Source organism: Gracilinanus agilis, chromosome 2, assembly GCF_016433145.1.
Source record: "Gracilinanus agilis isolate LMUSP501 chromosome 2, AgileGrace, whole genome shotgun sequence".
Lineage (NCBI taxonomy): Eukaryota > Metazoa > Chordata > Mammalia > Didelphimorphia > Didelphidae > Gracilinanus > Gracilinanus agilis.
In genome coordinates this window covers 193,256,869-193,274,436 of record NC_058131.1, presented here as the reverse complement: position 1 = coordinate 193,274,436, position 17,568 = coordinate 193,256,869, and the positions used below count along the sequence as shown (strand labels likewise).

Genomic DNA, 17,568 nt, shown 5'->3' with positions numbered 1-17,568 from the left:
GAATTAGTCTTGTTCCTCTTGGTGCCAAGAGGCAGACCAAGGAACAGCAGGGGCAGAGAAGTTAGATTTCACTTGTTTTGAGGACAATCCTTGTAATTATCAGAACTCTGCAGAAGTGGAATGATGTGGATTGCCCTAGAAAGTAGATGATGTCTCTTAAGTAGAGGTCTTCTAACTAAGGCTTGGAGAAGAACAGTCTGAGCATATTATAGAATAGATTCTTGATTAGTTTGGGACTCTTTTTGTACACTATATAAAGGTAGATTTAATATTATGAAAGGCAGCTGGGGGATATAGTGGATGGAATGCTGGCCTTGGAATCAGGAAGACTCATCTTCTTGACTTGAATCTGGACTCAGACACTAATGAGCTCTGTGACCCTGGACAAGTTGCTTAATCCAGTTTGCCTCAGTTTCCTCATCTCTAAAATTACCTGGAGGAGGAAATAGCAAACCACTTGATCATCTTTGACCAAGGAAACCTCAAATGTGTCAGGCCTGACTCAAAAATGACTGAACAACAATATGCTTTAATCTAGAGGATAGATTACAATCTACCTTAATTGATTACCTTTTTTTTTATTATGCAGGTATTTTAAAGCAGGGTTACAGTTAAAAAATGATTTTTAATACAAGGGGAGATAATTTTTCAATGTATTTAAACCATAACTTTTTGCTTATTTTTCTGTGTAATTCCTTAATGGATACAAACACTCATAACCTGGTGAAAAGCTTTTGTGGGGCTTGTCTAGTAGGATTTCAAACACTTAACTTGCTTTTGTTGGTTTTCAACTTAAAACTGGCATCCTTGGAACTTGGCTTTCCCTTCAAAAACCTCATTCACCTCTTTTGATCCTCTTCGCCAACTCTCAAACATCACAACCATAAAAAACATTACATGCCCTCCAGAACACCACTGAGTTTATTGCAAATATCTTCTGTGGGAAATATTCTCTATGGATTTGGAATCACAGAATCTGTGTTCAGAGTATTCCTCTGATGATTTTGCTGCTTGTGTGACCATGAACAAGTCATTTGTTGGGGCTCAGTTTCTTCATCTGTAAAGATGGCTCCTAAGGTCCCTTTTAGCTTTCAGTCTGTGATGTTATGATGATACTTGTGTATAAAATTTAAAATTTAATGGCAGCATGTACTTTATCCAGGGATTGTCGAGGTGATAGACAACATTTTTTTGTCAAAAGGTACAGAAAGTTCAGTTGAAAATAATCTACTTAATTTGGCCATCAAAATATTATACATTACATTATATTACTATATATTATGTATATTACAAGCTATTATATGGTCTGCACAATGTTATACACAGCACACTCATTTATCACGTTTTAGACTTTTATACAAGCTTCAGTATTAGTTTTTGAAAACTTTGTTGTTCAGTCATTTCAATAGTGTGACTCTTTGTGAACCTCATTTGGGGTTTTCTTGGCCAAGATAGTGGAGTAACTTTTTATTTCCTTCTCTACTTCATTTTACAGAGAGGAAACTGAAGCAAACAGGGTTAAGTGACTTGCCCACAGTATACAACTAGTAAATATTTGAGGTGGGATTGGAACTCACAGAGTCCTCCTGGCTCCATATCCAAACTTTCTTCTCTGCAGCCACCTAGATGCCCATGAAAACTCATAGTTGTATAAAAAATGAATAGCACTGAATTGTTTTTGCCTAGGTTTTAAACATATTTCTTTTATTGTTTTAGACCCAGAAGAAGTGATTTATGATGATGTGCCAAGAGAAAATTCAGACTCAGAACCAGGTTTGACTTTAGAGTGCAAATATTCATTCTAACACCTTTCCCCCCCCTCCCATATGTATGTGTATATATATATATATATATATATATATATATATATATAAAATTTACTGAGCAAAACAGAGTATAATCCTTCTGGGGGAAGAAATGCATCTTCAATGAAATGGAGGATTTCCAAACATTTTTGTAATAAAAAAAAAAAAGAGCGACATAAAAACTTTGAAGTGTAATCAAAGGAGTCAAGAGAAACTGATTACATTCTAATGTGGGAAATTATATATGTGTCACTTCAGAATGCTATTTTCATTAAGAATCATAGAGATAGTTTAATTAGACAAAATGTCTTGGAATAGTTCTATTACCTAGTGATGATCTTAAAGAAAGAGGAAGAGTGACATACTATGTAAAAGAAGGGATAGGAAAGTTAGAGACAATTATCTCATGTTTGGGTTGCATGAGTGGAAATCTATAAAAGGAAAGCGGAAGGGCAAGAAAGCTNATATATATATATATATAAAATTGATTACTTTGGATTACTGTAATCTATAAATATTTGTAATTCATAATAGCTTATCAGAACATAGAGGTTTGTGTCTTTTTTAATCTTTCTTTCCTTCTTGTTTTCTCTTAATTGAATTTTAGTTCTGCTTCTTATTTTGCCACTGTGGGCAAAGCAGTATAGTAGTTAGAACACTTTACTTCGAATAAGAAACATTGAGTTCCAGTCTTGCTTCAGATACTTACCACTTACATGACTGAGTAAATGGGACTTAATTTCCTCATTTGCAAAATGGGAATTAAGATAGAGCATGTAAAGTGCTTTGGACACATTAAAATGATCATATGGATGTGAATTGTTAGCATTATATATTACCTTTATTGTCCTTTCCAGGGTTCTGTTTCCTCACCTGTAAAATGAGAGAGTTCATAATAGACAGTTTTTAAGGCCATTTTTACTTCTAAATTTTATTTAGAACTCTCTGGAATTGAATTCCACTGAATTTTTGGATTTTCTCAGTCAATATTGATTAACATGGCTTCTGACTGTTGGGCTTAGTGGCAACAGTGTCCAATGTTTTATTATGAGGGAGAACTCTGCTAAAAGTTGCCTTGGGCAAAAAATGATCTCTTAGGGAATAACAATAGATAATGTGTGGAGATCTTTCAATCCATAGCCACTAGGTAAGGGTATTGAGGGATCTCAACCATCTGGAATGATCTCAGCTGGGAAGGAAAGTGCCCAAGGCCAGATTATTGTGCTCTGGTGACACACAGCTTGATTCCTGTCAAGCTAAGAGAAGAACATGCCAATCAGCAGCCTTGTTGGGAAAAACAGATGCCAGTGTCTGGCTTGAGTTGTTATTCCTGGCAGTGAGAGAAGCCTTCTGAATCCAGGACCCCATAGAGGATCTAAATCATTTTTGTAGGACTTGACATTGCCTACTTCTGGCTCTTGAAAAAGGAGAATAATTGTGGAGAATAAAACCAGCAGTGCTTTAAGAAATGTGGAGGAAAAAGACAACAAGCATTTATTATATACCTATTACATGTGAAGGACTGGACTAAGTGCTGGTGAGACAAAGAAAGGCAAAAGTATATCTGTGCTTTTGAGGAGTCACAATCTAGTTAGTGTGTCTATACTTGTTAAAACCACATTAATTTTTTGGTAAATGAAATATTTGGTATTCTTGAGAGGAGTCAGTGCCCTTATTTTTTTTTTTTTAGATTTTTTTTTAATTTTAAACCCTTAACTTCTGTGTTTTGACTTATAGGTGGAAGATTGGCAAGGGTAGGCAATGGGGGTCAAGTGACTTGCCCAGGGTCACACAGCTGGGAAGTGTCTGAGGCCAGATTTGAACCTAGGACCTCCTGTCTCTAGGCCTGGCTCTCAATCCACTGAGCTACCCAGCTGCCCCCAAGTGCCCTTATTCTTCACAAAGCTGATGGGGGCAAAAGACTTTAGATAGTAGAAATACTAAAAACAAAAACAGTTTTACAAGAAGGTTAGATATTTTTTCAACAGTTTAATCAATAATTATTAAGTGAAGGCTCATCACACAACTACTACTGTGCCGGGTCCATATAGAGTGACAAAGAAATATAATGGAATATAGAAGACATATAATGCAGGTCTATGCTCTCAACTCTCAGTGATCCTACAATTTTATCAAACTGAAGGAAGAAAACTAATTCAAGAGATGGAGGACTTGGGTTTAAATCTTCTATTGGATACTGTGAGACTTTGGGCAAAGTTATTTAATCTATCTGGGTCTTCTGGGTCTCAGTGTCCTCTGGATAAAATGATACCTTTGGACTAGGCTTCCTAGATCTAAATCTAGTATAATCTATATGATCTAAATCTATATAATCTTGCTCAGGGATACACCTCTACATAGTGAAAAAATAGCAAACCGAATACGAGAAAATAGAAGCCAGTGCTGTATACAATACTATACATACTCAAAAAGAGGCACATCTATGAAGGTTAAAGTAATCTGAGGAGACCTCATAGGAATTGAACTGGATCTTGAAAAAATAAATGGGATTTAAATAGTTGAGGAGGGGAGGAAGAAAGGTATTGTAAGTTCAGGACCCATTTTATTTTGCATCTTTGTAGCAATTGGTGCCCAGTCCTTCTTTAGAAATGAATATGAGAATAAGTAAGGGAGAAAATTTGATGCTGTAGAAAATACACCAGAATTGGAGGCAGAGGATCTGGGTTCAAATCCACTTCTGGCTACTTGCCTATATTGTTCTGGGAAAGCCACTTAATGTTTGGGTCCAGTTTTCTCCTCTGCAAAATGAGGGTGTTGGACAGGATAATTTCTAGGATCCCATCTACTCCTAATTTTTTTTTGACAGTTAATCAGGTAAACAAGGAGTCATTTCGGTCGCACAAAAGATTAATTTGATTTTAATCACTAAATTGACAGTGTTTTGTGAGTGAAGTGATTGATGAATCTATCAATTGGTTGTTTTAGTGTTGTATAGATGCAGTCTACATGCTGCCATTTAGCAATATTTTAGGATTATAGATTTAGCACAGAGAGTTTTATTTATTCCCCTCCTTTTAAAAATAAGGAAATAGGGGTTGGCTGGGTAATTCAGTGGATAGAGAGTCAGTCCTAGAGACAAGAGGTTCTTCGTTCAAATCTGACCTCAGACACTTCCCTGGGCAAGTCACGTAACCCCTATTGCCTAGCCCTTACCACTTTTCTACCTTAGAACCAGTTGGTTCTAAGGCAGAAGCTAAGAATTTATTTTTTAAAAAATAAATAAAAATGAGGAAACAGACTCAGAGAAATTAAGTGATGAAGGTTAAAGTGGTAGCATGTGTCACTGTCAGAATTAAAACCCAGGTCCTCTGGCTCCAGATTCATTGCCTCTGTTGCACCAGACTGCCTCAGTGATTTTGGACAAGCTACTTTTTCCTCTATGGGCCTTGGTTTCCTAATGTGTAAAATAAGGAGATTATACAAGATATTCACTTAAGTGCTTTCCAGTTCTAAATATCGTGATCCACCTAAATGCCAATTAGAAAAATGCAATGATATTTTTATTGCAGAAGATATTGAAGAGTGCAAGATTAAAATTAATATCCAATAACTCTAAGTATTATATTTTATAAGATTTATTAATAATCACTTGAAGAAGAGGAAATAAAAAGACAAAAGTAAAAGCCTAAGTAAAGGCAGCTTTCCCAGCCATGTTCCTGGGGAAAAAAGAGCGAAGAGGGGCGGGCTTACATAACCTTTTCTCCAAAATGTAAGAACGTAACATAAGGACAAAAGTGGGATGCTGGAAAATGAAGTCTTGGGGTACAAAATTCTAATTACAGAAGAGGTACCCTATAATGAAACTGCTCACATCTTTTTTTCCCCAGGCATCTTTTAAAAAATTCATTCTTTACTTTTCAGGATATTTGAATGGAAGTTTAAAATGCACATTATGCTTTTAGAAGAATTAATGTGAATTTATGAAGAAGCTGGGATAAGTTGATATGTCATGGACTTATGATTATTAATTTGACTTGGAAAAATGTTTCTAATTTAAAAAATGTAACACTTCCAAATGCATTCAAATTTTTCCTTTTATGTGCTTTCTCTTTTACGAGAATGTAATTTTCAGTGCTACTTTGGTAATGACTGTTTTTAGTGGCTTGTGAAAATATTCTTTACAACAGGTTTAATTGAAACAACCCAAAGGATAGACTTAATTAAGGAAATGCTGGCAAGTTTTCACACTATAGGAATGTCATCTTTTTAATTATTCTGCATAGTTTTTCAACTGAAACTCATTCCAGAGAAAAACCTTGCCCAAAATAGACATTTCTAATGACACATCTAATAAATAATTGAACTTGGTGCAATGCTGATATTCTTGGCTTTCCAAAGGGGGCCTTTTCTAGAAGCAGACTCTATAGTAAGTTAGATTATAGGAAGCGTTTGCTGAAAAGAAGGCTCTGAATCTACAGTGCTATATGCCATGTATCAATTGTGCATAATTTTAGTCTGTACTTTTTATGTTCTGACTTTGAGGAGATGAAACACTGATATTAGAACCAGATCACCTGAGTTTGACTCAGCTCTGCCCCTTTTCTAGCTATATGACCACATAACTTCTCTGAACCTCATTTTCTTCATCTGTAAAATAAAGAGGACTATGCTTTTCCTGCTTACCTTACATGGTTGTGAAACTTGAAGAGAGAATGCGCTTGAAATTTTTTAAAATCCCAAAGCATTATGTAAATAGCAGCTAATATTATTATACTTTCATGGACATTCACTAACACCAATGAAACCATATATTTACATATAGAGGCAAGCCTGTCTTGAAATCAAGTTGTCCTCTCTGAATGTAGATTAAAGTTATAGTATTGTTGATAGGCTCAGGAAGCAGAATTGCATACATGGACCCCTGATTTCACTCTCTTTGAAGTATTCAGTGCCTATGTTTTTAAGAATATTTTTCCGTGTTTCCATGATTCATGGTCCCCCTGCCCCTTTTCCTCACACCTCCCGAAGCTGACCAGCAGTTCCACTGGACTATTATACAACAGTGACTATTTACCAACTCTTATAATGAAATTATTTGAATCTAGAGTTTTAGAAAGAAAATTTGCATCAGAGCCTATTAGCAAACAAATAAAAAAGATTAAAATGATTAGCCCACAATTCATAAACATTAGAACTGATTTACATGAGAAATTCACATATAATACACAGCAAAGTTCTGTTCAAGAAAATGAGGGAATTGAGGTTCTAAAAGGTTCAGTTGCCCATGATCATACATTCAAATGAGTAATGAGTTGGGACTCTATTCCAGGTCTTCTGACTCCAAGACCAGTGTTTTTTCCATTAAACCACAAAGCTCCATTATAGACTGGAGCAGTAGTTCCCATTTAGTGATTTGTGAACACTTTTCTTTAATGGCATCTTAAGCAATAAATAATTGTAAATAATATTCTGAGTAGTATATTCATTATTCTAGAGGTTCATGACAATTTTTTGTGACTTACTGAAAGGGGTTCACAGAATTAAAAACTTGGGAACCACTGATCTATAGGGACAGTCTGAGAATTAAGAAGACCAGGGTTCAAAGTTTTTGGCACATACTAGCTGTGTGTCTCTGGGGAAATCACTTAACCACTCTCAAGGCTACCACACAACAGAGCAAGTGCTGACCAGTTGGTAGACAGAATTCCTTTGTTAGAAAGTTCTTATTCAAATGAAGTCACGAGTCTAGTAAAAAAAAAAAAGGTAATTATGAGGGTTGTGTTGAAAGCAATGGGTGGAGGCTTTTGGTTAATTCAAACTTTCTCTGAAAAATAATAAAAGCATTTCCAATTTTGTCCTTTGGAAGGAATGAATCTCTACAGTCAGTATCTCACTTGTTGTAATGATGCATGAAATATTCCAAGCCATATTGTAGAAAATTATAACTAGTTGAAATGCATGTTTAAGTTTAAAACCAAGTGACTTTTTGCATTTTCATTTTCATTCCATTTTGGTATTAATGCATGCAGAGGAAATGATTTATGATGATGTTGAGAATGGGGATGAAGGTGGCAACAGCTCTTTGGATTATGGGTGGAGTTCAAGTGAATTTGAAAGCTATGAAGAACAAAGTGATTCAGAGTGCAAAAATGGGATTCCCAGCTCCTTTTTGCGAGGCAACCACAAAAAACAAGTATGTAACTAAAAACACTATTCATTCGCATTGGATGGTCTCCTGCCTTTTAAAAAATGCATTTTAATTCTTAAAGAATTTAAGTCATTTTAAAAATGGAAGTTAAAATATGTTTAGGATGGTGAATTCATAAAAGTATTCAACAAAGGATATACTTTACATAGTAGATTAATTTGTAAAATATGCTACTGAATTTTCACATAAATCCATTTAAATATTAACAGAGTAGATTACTACATAAGGACATCACATAGCAATTCCTAAATGGGTGTATTTTGAAAACTATATTTTCATGACCCAGTTTTGTTTTAAGTAGACCTTGCTATGTTTTTTTAAAGTAATGTTTTGGACTTTGGCCATTTTTGCCATAAAATAGGAAGAGAAACTAAAGGGGAAAATCATAATGGTTTGAGAAAGCTAAAATTCTCCTCTTCTTTCTGTGTATGTCATGTCTTATAGATAATTTTTTTTGCTAATTGCTATTGAGATTATGGATCTCAAGAGGGACCTTGAAATTTTAGGAAAGTAAAAAAAATACATCTTTGTCTCTGTCTTCAGTTACTGCATTATATACATTTTTTTTTTGAGCTGAAGTTTTCATTATTTAATAGTGGCCTGGTATACCTTATCTGTGTTTTTGTTTCAGTCTCAGTCATATATGGACTGATGTTAAATAACCACATTAATACAACTGAACCTAATTTGTGTGGTTACATGGGCCCATATGAAAGACGGACCTCATTCATTCATATTGTTTTCCTCTAAATGAATTGAATCACTGAAAAAGTAGGCTGGTTCAAGCTTATTGATTTAACCTAAGTGATTAAGGGTCTGACTATTAACATGGGCAAAAATAACTCTTTTAACCCCAGAAAATGCATTGTCATAAACTCTCAAAATCCAACCTATCTGTGCTTTTCCAACTTGGGTTTCTTTAAATAACAGTGGGACTCATTAAAAAAATACCACCAGTTCAATTTATAGATAAAACAAACTTGGTTTCTCCTCCAAATAATCAAAGCATTAGAAAATTAGATTTTTTTAGGTACTGTAAAATTTAGCTACTGATGAAAAATATTCTTCAATTCCAGGATTTGAGAACTGGGGTTGAACATCATAATGAGCTTTCTAAGAAAGCAAGTGACTTTTATGACTTGAGTTTTGAATTTTGCATTAAAACTTCTTCAGAGGTTGTAGCATCCACAAGTTTCAATAGGATGTGCTAATAGAAGCAGACTTCAGTTTGTACACAAAAACTCTTAGTCACAAATTTATTGTTTCATTTAATTTATTTGTTTTTCCTTCTTTCCCTGACTATGAAATTAGGTTAAGAAGCCTTTGAGAAGAGAAACAAAGGTTTAGATAATAGAAATTCAAATAGAGGAGTGTTATTTGAGATCTTTGGTTTTGAGACTGGTCTTGATGATCACTCCTTTTTTAGATACTCATTCATTGATTCACTCAAGTGCTACTTGATAAAGGTGTTCCTGTATTCTCAAAGATTATGCCAGCTGAGCAAAGTACTGGTGGTTCTTCTCCCTTCTCTCTCTCTCAAACATCCCCCACCTCTTGCTAACTAGAAAGGCTTCAAAGATAGTTTCGGTGATTGATGTTATATATTGGTATTCATGTGGTATTTTTCCTCCATTTTACAGTCTAACCAGGTTTGAGGATAGTTTTTGCTAGATAGGGTGATAATTTTCTGGCCACAGCAACTCTTAAAGCCATATTATGTGATGTAAAAGAGTTGCAATTGTATCGATTGGTAAGAATATTCACATTGAAGAAATTATCGTCCTTTGAAGTACTGAAGTAAATAAAATCTAGATCAAATGAGTAATGCCTTTGGAGAAGCTAATTAGTTTCTTTTAAAGAGACTCTGGGTTCTTTCCCTTTACCCCATTTCTAGCCCTTATTTTGCTTTGGAAAGAAGTTTGGACTATCTTTCTACTAAGATCCTTTTCCAACTCTAAGCTTTTGTGATTCTGTTATAAAAGATAGTGACATTGTACAAGTGTCTTTGGGCAACATTTTGCCACTAACAGCAGCATGATATAATGGAAACATTTGACCTGTAGTCAGCGGGTGGGGAATTGAATCCTGCTTCTACCACTTTTTAGTTTTATGATCTTGAGTAAATCATATGGGCCCAGGTCCTACCTCTGACACTTAAAGGCAAGTCACTTGGTCATTCAATTAGTCAATAAAATCAACAAGCATTTATTAAGTATATGCTTTCTTTCAAGCACTGTGGCAATTGTACTGGGAATACAAGAACAAAAATCAGATAACTCTTGATCTCGGGGGTTTTATAGTCTACTGAGCCCTCAGTGACCCTTGGTAATTCTCTTAAGACATTGATTTGCACACGAATTTATAACTTTAATTGGTGGAGGGAATTTCTCACCAGAAGGTTTATAAAATCAATAAATTCACAGGCGTAGACCGTAACAATTCACAGATCTAGAGATGGAAGAAACCTCAGAAGCTTCAACTCCCTCTTTTTACAGAGGAAGAAACTGATCCCAATGAGGTTAAATGACTTGCCTAATATCACATGTAAGCTTCAGTCATGAGATTTAAACCTAGGTCTGACTCCAGAACCAGTGTTCTTGCCACTTTTTCTTAACTCCCATCCCCATCTCTACCCCTCCATAAAAGATGATGATTATACTTTTTTCAAGGAGTATTTGTGGGCATATAATATATGTAAAAGTACTTTGTTAACCATTAAGGCCTACATAAAGGTGAACTATTCATATTATCTAGTCATTGCTAGAACAATTTATCCCATCTCTTAGTGGCATCCTTTTTATATACAGAATCTGAAACAACACTAACGTTTTAGTAAAAGGAGATCTAACCATTGGCCCTTACTTTAGAGAGACCCTTGTTTATCTACCTTTCTCATAACTACAAATAACTGTCATCCTTGAACTGAGGTTGAGTAGATGAGCTCTATAATTCTCTATAATTCCTATTAAGGAAAGCACTCATTTGTTCTGCCCCTTACAAGGTGCCAGACTTTCAGAGGATGGACTTAAAGATTTAGCCCACAAAGTAATGTTGAAAACATAACAAAAATGATATCTTTTTTTTAACTTCAACTCAAAAAAAAAAAAAAAAGGCTCCATTTTTTTTTTAAAACTTTGCCCAAAATAGTACTGTCTGGGAGTAAGCATGAGAAAGACTAACCCTAAAGGAACTGTGTTGTTTTTGTCTGTGTTTTTGAGACATTTCTGCTGCTTAAATAAAAAATAATATTTTATGGATTTTTAAAAATTTGTTCAGGGAACTAAACCCATAATGTTGAGAGCAATTGATGTCAGCTTGGAGACTATTTAAGGTTTTAATTTTTCCCTGTTATTGAAAAGTGAATATTCAGAATTGTCGAGCACATTGCCCGGCATTTTATGCAAGCTGGAGTCAGAAGAATGCAATTTTATTGAAAACACACTAATACTTAAAAAAATATTTTGTTGCACCCAATGTCAAAAGAATGATTTTTAAATTTAAAAAATAATTTAGTTTTTTTTTTTCATTTAGCTATTAATATCAAGGCACCAAGAAGTCTCCAATCTGGCTCACTTAAAGTAATTGTGGTCTCTTGACTTTTGGGTTTTAATTTTCAAAAATCAGTGGTGCTAAATAGAGCATATAGCATGCTTCAACTGGCTGTGCTTATGCCTCCTGAAAGACTTAGGATGTGCCTCTGTTTGAACATCCTTGCCAAAGCAGGTTCTCATATATATACACCATTTGTCAGACAAAATCGCATGTGTGACATTACTGAAGTACTTTCCATTTACACTTGTCAAAAAGTACTACAGACTTTTTTTTGAAAAGATTGTATTTCTTTATGCACTGTAGCTGTCTCATGACCTAACCCGTTTAAAGGAGCACTATGAGAAAAAGATGAAAGATTTGATGGCAAACACTGTGGGAGCAGTAGAGATTCAGCAGCTAAAGCAAAAACATGAGCTGAAGGTAGTGTGGTTAATCTTTTGACCAGCTACATTTTAAATGATAATTTGAAAACAGATTTTTATAACTCTTAAAAAATAATAGCCAAATGGATTGTGATTTTAATTGTAATATTTTTGAATTTTCTGTAAAAAGTACACTGTCAAGTAACTTTTACTATAGTTTGGTCTTCTCCATTTTTGTGACCCCCCTTTAACTTGTTTATATCTCTGACTAATACCATATTGAAACTAGGTTGATTAAGATTTTCAAGTAATTCATCAGACTAAAATATCCTCACAGCCTTGACTCTGTTAAGACAATATCATAAAAATTATATATTCTTATTAAGTAGAATTTGTTTGCTTTTATACATGAGGTATGTAGAAAAGACGATAATTTAGGGGAGTGATGGCCAAACTACAGCCCGTGGGCCAGATGCAGCCCCCTGAAATGTTCTATACAATGAGTAGGATACAATAAAATGAAACTTCGAAAGAGCTGTCTTAGAAACAGACTGACAGATGAGCATTTACTTTCCTTTGGCCCCCTCTTTAAAAAGTTCGCCCATCACTGATTTAGGGTATAACACAGAGTCTGATAGTATGATATAGGTTACAAATAAGGTAGGAATTCTGAGAAGGCCAAGTGTATTCAGGGAAGGGCTGTGTAGTAAATGGTCTTTAAAAATTGTTAAAATTTTGGAATAATGATGAGGAATATTTGAAGCTGTTAACAGAGGAGGTGGGAGTCACATATAGATAAAAATAGTTTATACTGGGAATAATGAGAAATCAGATTAACTAGGTAAACTGGAGACAGATTATAGCAGGTCTTAAATTTAAAGAACTTAATTAATTTAGTCTGAAAACAGTAGAATATATAGAATGACCAACTCTTTTGCCAGAGAGTAATGGGAGAAAAGTAGTACTGTAGAAAGAGAAATCAGGGGCAAGAAAATCAGTTAGGATTACATATTATTAGTACAGAAAAGGGCTAGCAACCCCACCCTGTGAAAACTACATCTGCTAAAGAAACTGCAACCTAAAGTAGGGGCAGCTGGGCTAGCTCAGTGGATTGAGAGCCAGGCCTAGAGACTAAAAGGTCCTAGGTTCAAGTCCGGGCTCAGACACTTCCCAGTTGGGTGACCCTGAGCAACTGTGTCCCATTGCCTACTGGTTGTGGCCCTATGCTCCTAGAATGGAGTCCCAGGATTAAAAAAAAAAAAAAAAAAGTACAGAAAAGAATTATAAGAGTCTGGACTGGACTAGTATAGGAATTGGTGAAAATAAAGATGAGAGGGAAAAGCTAATAGATATGAATTTATAGAATTTGGTAACTGATTACATGTATATTTTATTATATATAATAAAGAATGACAGTTAAGGAAATATCAATAATAAGTCTAAGATTTCAAGCCTGTGGGTGGTCCAGAAAAGAATGATGATATTTGTAGAAATGGGAAGTTTGGAATGGGAATTTACTGGGGGGGGGTGTAGGGTGATGTGTTCATTCTTGATTGGTTGGTGTCATTACAGGTAGTTAGAAAGAAGGGACACTGGCAAAATATTAATCTTGGAAATCTCTATTTAGGGATCATAAGTATGGAGGTACTTAGCTGAAGTTATAAGAAGTGAACTCTCCAAGGGAGTGAATGTAAAGAGCGGAGAACAGCTGATAGCTATAAAGAGAACACACATTGGGGGCAGCTGGGTAGCTCAGTGGAGTGAGAGTCAGGCCTAGAGACAGGAGGTCCTGGGTTCAAACCCGGCCTCAGCCACTTCCCAGCTGTGTGACTCTGGGCAAGTCACTTGACCCCCATTGCCCACCCTTACCACTCTTCCACCTATGAGACAATACACTGAAGTACAAGGGTTTAAAAAGAGAGAGAGAGAGAGAGAGAGAGAGAGAGAGAGAGAGAGAGAGAGAGAACACACATTGAGAGAGTGGGCGATGAAAGAGGAACCAGAGATAAAGGATGGGGGAGAAGAAGAGAGAAATAGATTATGTATTATCACAGAAAACAAGTAGAGAATTTCAAGAAGGGAAACCTCTTCAAAGATCAAGTAGAATCAATTGTCAGAATTATTCGATTTCTATATGAAGCCCATTATATTGGCTCTTTTCCAATGGGTAACAAATGTGAATAAATGTTGAGATTCAGAAATGAATTATTACAATTGCATATTTTTATTTTATTTTGATATTGATTAATGAATGTATTATAAGAACTTCTAGCTTGATATCACGATATCACTAGGGTAAATTTAATAAGAATTTATTAAAGATCTGATATGTGCTAATGCATTACCTTCTAGTCCATGGATATAAAGATAAACATGACATAGGTACTTTTTACAATCTAAGGGAGAGAGGGAAAATTTATATACAAATAACAGTGATACAAAGGAAGAGCATGATAAGTGCAAAGAAGATATTTAAGCAAAGAGACCAAAGCAAAGTGCTCCAAAAATTTGAGGATAGAGACTTCCTTTTCAGGCAGTGGTATTAAGAAAAGCTTCACTTAGATGGAACCTGAATGGTTCCTCACAAGAAAGGGAGGTATTCCAATTAGTGGTGATGGGGTAATAGAGAAAAGGGTCTATTCTAGACAAGGGAGATAGATGACATAATGACAGAAGAGGGCAGAACAAGGTTAGAACCTGTACAGGAGCTTAACTTGGCCATAATGTTATATATACCTGAAGGAAAGTAGTATGAGAAAGCTAGAAAGGTAGGTCTAATCAGTGATTCCCAAAGTGGGTGCTACCACCCCCTGGTGGGTGCTGCAGCAATCCAGGATGGCGGTGATGGCCACAGGTGCATTTATCTTTCCTATTAATTGCTATTAAAATTTAAAAAAATTAATTTCCTGGGGGCTAAGTAATATTTTTTTCTAGAAAGGGGACAGTAGGCCAAAAAAGTTTGGGAACCAAATTCTTATTCTAGTTAGACTCTAACTAGACTGTGGCAGGTCTAGAATAAGAATTCTAAACACTGACTATTTATGAATAGTGACAAGATTAGAGCTGTTTCTTAGGAAGATATCTTTTATGAAAGATCAGTTGGAGAGGAGATAGAGACCAGAAGATCAATTAATAAATTATTACAATAGTCTAGGTGAGAGGTAATGAACACCTTTCTAAGAGGAAAGTTATTGTTGGGTCTCTTGGTCACTTGGTCTCTTTTGTTTCAAAATCAACTTTTGATGGGTTCATTGTTCTCTATGTTCTTTCTACTTAGCTCGAGTCAAAAGTAATTTTACATTGGCACATGAATAGCTTTAAATAGTTCTCAGAACTTGGGCTATTCTCATTTGACCATTTGTAGACTGACAGCCCTATATCAAGTGGAGACTTAAGCACAGTAACGACTTCTACCTTTATAATGTAAATGGTCAAACGTGTGAAATGGGAGCCCTGGAGAGAATTAGTTCTGTTTGACCTGTCTCTCTATGCTCATTATGCTTATTGCCCTTTCCACTCTTTGGATATGGTCCTAGAATATTTTGTAAGTCCACAAGGTGTTTTTCTGTTCCCAAGAGATAAGTGTTTCAGAAAAGTATTGCATATGCACACATATGTATATGTATGTAAGCATATACATGTATATATGTTATATAAATATATGTTGTATATATTTAATTATTTAATGAATAATATGCTTTTAAGTGAAAAAAACCAACTCTTATCTAAAAGATTAATTTGAGACCAAACTACTTGACAGTATTCTTTTAAAAGAAGCTAGTTAAATGTAGAGATCTGTATCATGGATATTTGTTGAACTGCATCAATAAGCATTAGATTCATAGCTTACCATTTTTTTTCTCTTATAGATGCAAAAACTTATGCGGGCAGCAAAAGAAGGCACCAAAGATGGCCTTGAAAAAACCAAAGCTGCTGTGAAGAAAGGCCGCTCATTCATCCGGACTAAATCATTTGTTTCCAATGGTCAGTTCTATGGAGTTGATGCTATTGTTGAGGGTGGGCACGCTGGGAATGATGTAATTATTATATCTTACATGTGACTATCTGTGGGGCAAGAGTCAGGATCTTCCATAAGGCTCTGTTCATGGAGCGAATGATACTTTTGTGCTTTCCTACTTTGGAGAAAATGATAGCAGTATCTTGAAAATATTGTCAGTGAATAATGGAAATTCTCCAAAGTAGAGACTTCTCAGTTCTTTTAGTGGTCTAGGTGGGAGAAATCATAATCAGCATTGGAACAATATGAATGGAAAATAATATGGTCCCAAATTTAAATGACTGATAAGAGATAACTAATGTAAAATAGAAAAGTCCCTTAGCTTCTTAAGGCTTCCATCATCTTCCTAAGAAAACTTAGCCAGTTATGGAAGGATTGCCAGTTTGCTTCAGTATAAGAAGTTTCCATATCAGGTATTTCCTATATTATGATCTTACAGGTACAGGATAGAAAAGTACACATTGTTGAAATATTTAAGTAGGACGAAGGATGTAAAATTTCATTCTTTCCTGGAGGATTTGCATGTTAGCAGAACTTAAAACCTTAATCTAACTGAAACAAGGCTTGACCACATCCTTTAGGTGTCAGATGAAGAGGATTTTGCTTTTGCTTAGAGTTGGTTGGGGGCAGTGAGTGGTTAAGTGATTTACCTATAGTCATACACCTAGTATGTCAGAGGACCATCCAGTTCATCTATCCTCCACACCACTGATAAAATAATCCTGAATTGGAGATGCGATCCTGCTCTCTGCTCAAGAAGAGGGAACAGCTCCCTATTCACTTTAAGATAAAATATAGACTTCTCTGTTAGAGATTTAAAACTCTTTATAATCTTTTCAGACAGCATAGATTATCTCTCATTTTTTAACCAAACCAACTCCTTGCTATGTGTCATACACTACCTCCTGCCTCCCATTTCCAAGGCTTGGCCCTGGGCTGTCCTCCATGTATGGAACACGCTCTCCCTCCTCACCTCTAACTTCCTTCAAAGAACAGCTTGGCTGCCCCTACTTGAGGAGTCCTTTGAAGATTCAGCCCCACTTATTACTGTTCTTCCCTCTCCCAAATAACTTTCAGTTTACTTTATATGTATCTGTTCATTCTTTTTTTTTTTTAACATTTATTAATAATCATTTTTAACATGATTACTTGTTTCATGCTCCTATTTTCCCCTTCACCCCCCGCACTCCCCCCACCCATGGCCGACGCACTTTTCCACTGGTTTTGTCATGTGTCCTTGATCAAGACCAATTTCCCAATTGTTGGTGGTTGCATTGGTGTGGTAGTTTCGAGTCCACACCCTCAATCATGTCCGCCCCGACCCATGCGTTCAAGCAGTTGCTTTTCTTATATGTTTCCTCTCCTGCAGTCCTTCCTCTGAATGTGGGTAGCATCTTTACCATAAATCCCTCAGAATTGTCCTGGGTCATTGCATTGCTGCTGGTACAGAAGCCCATTACATTCAATTTTACCACAGTATATCAGTCTCTGTGTACAATGTTCTTTTGGCTCTGCTCCTTTCGCTCTGCATCAGATCCCGGAGGTCTCTCCAGTTCGCCTGGAACTCCTCCAGTTTATTATTCCTTTTAGCACAATAGTATTCCATCACCCGCATATACCACAGTTTGTTCAGCCATTCCCCAATTGAAGGACATACCCTCC

General features: G+C 35.7%; 1 protein-coding gene across 1 annotated transcript in view; it reads left to right on the top strand.

Moving 5' to 3' along the window:
• The window catches only part of ARHGEF10 (Rho guanine nucleotide exchange factor 10), a 249,896-nt gene that overhangs the window by 88,327 nt on the left and 144,001 nt on the right, over nt 1-17,568 (top strand). The window contains exons 8-11 of the mRNA XM_044663602.1: nt 1,717-1,773; nt 7,796-7,959; nt 11,830-11,946; nt 15,758-15,872. Of these exons, the coding sequence (XP_044519537.1) occupies nt 1,717-1,773; nt 7,796-7,959; nt 11,830-11,946; nt 15,758-15,872 (453 nt within the window). The remainder of the gene's footprint in view (nt 1-1,716; nt 1,774-7,795; nt 7,960-11,829; nt 11,947-15,757; nt 15,873-17,568) is intronic.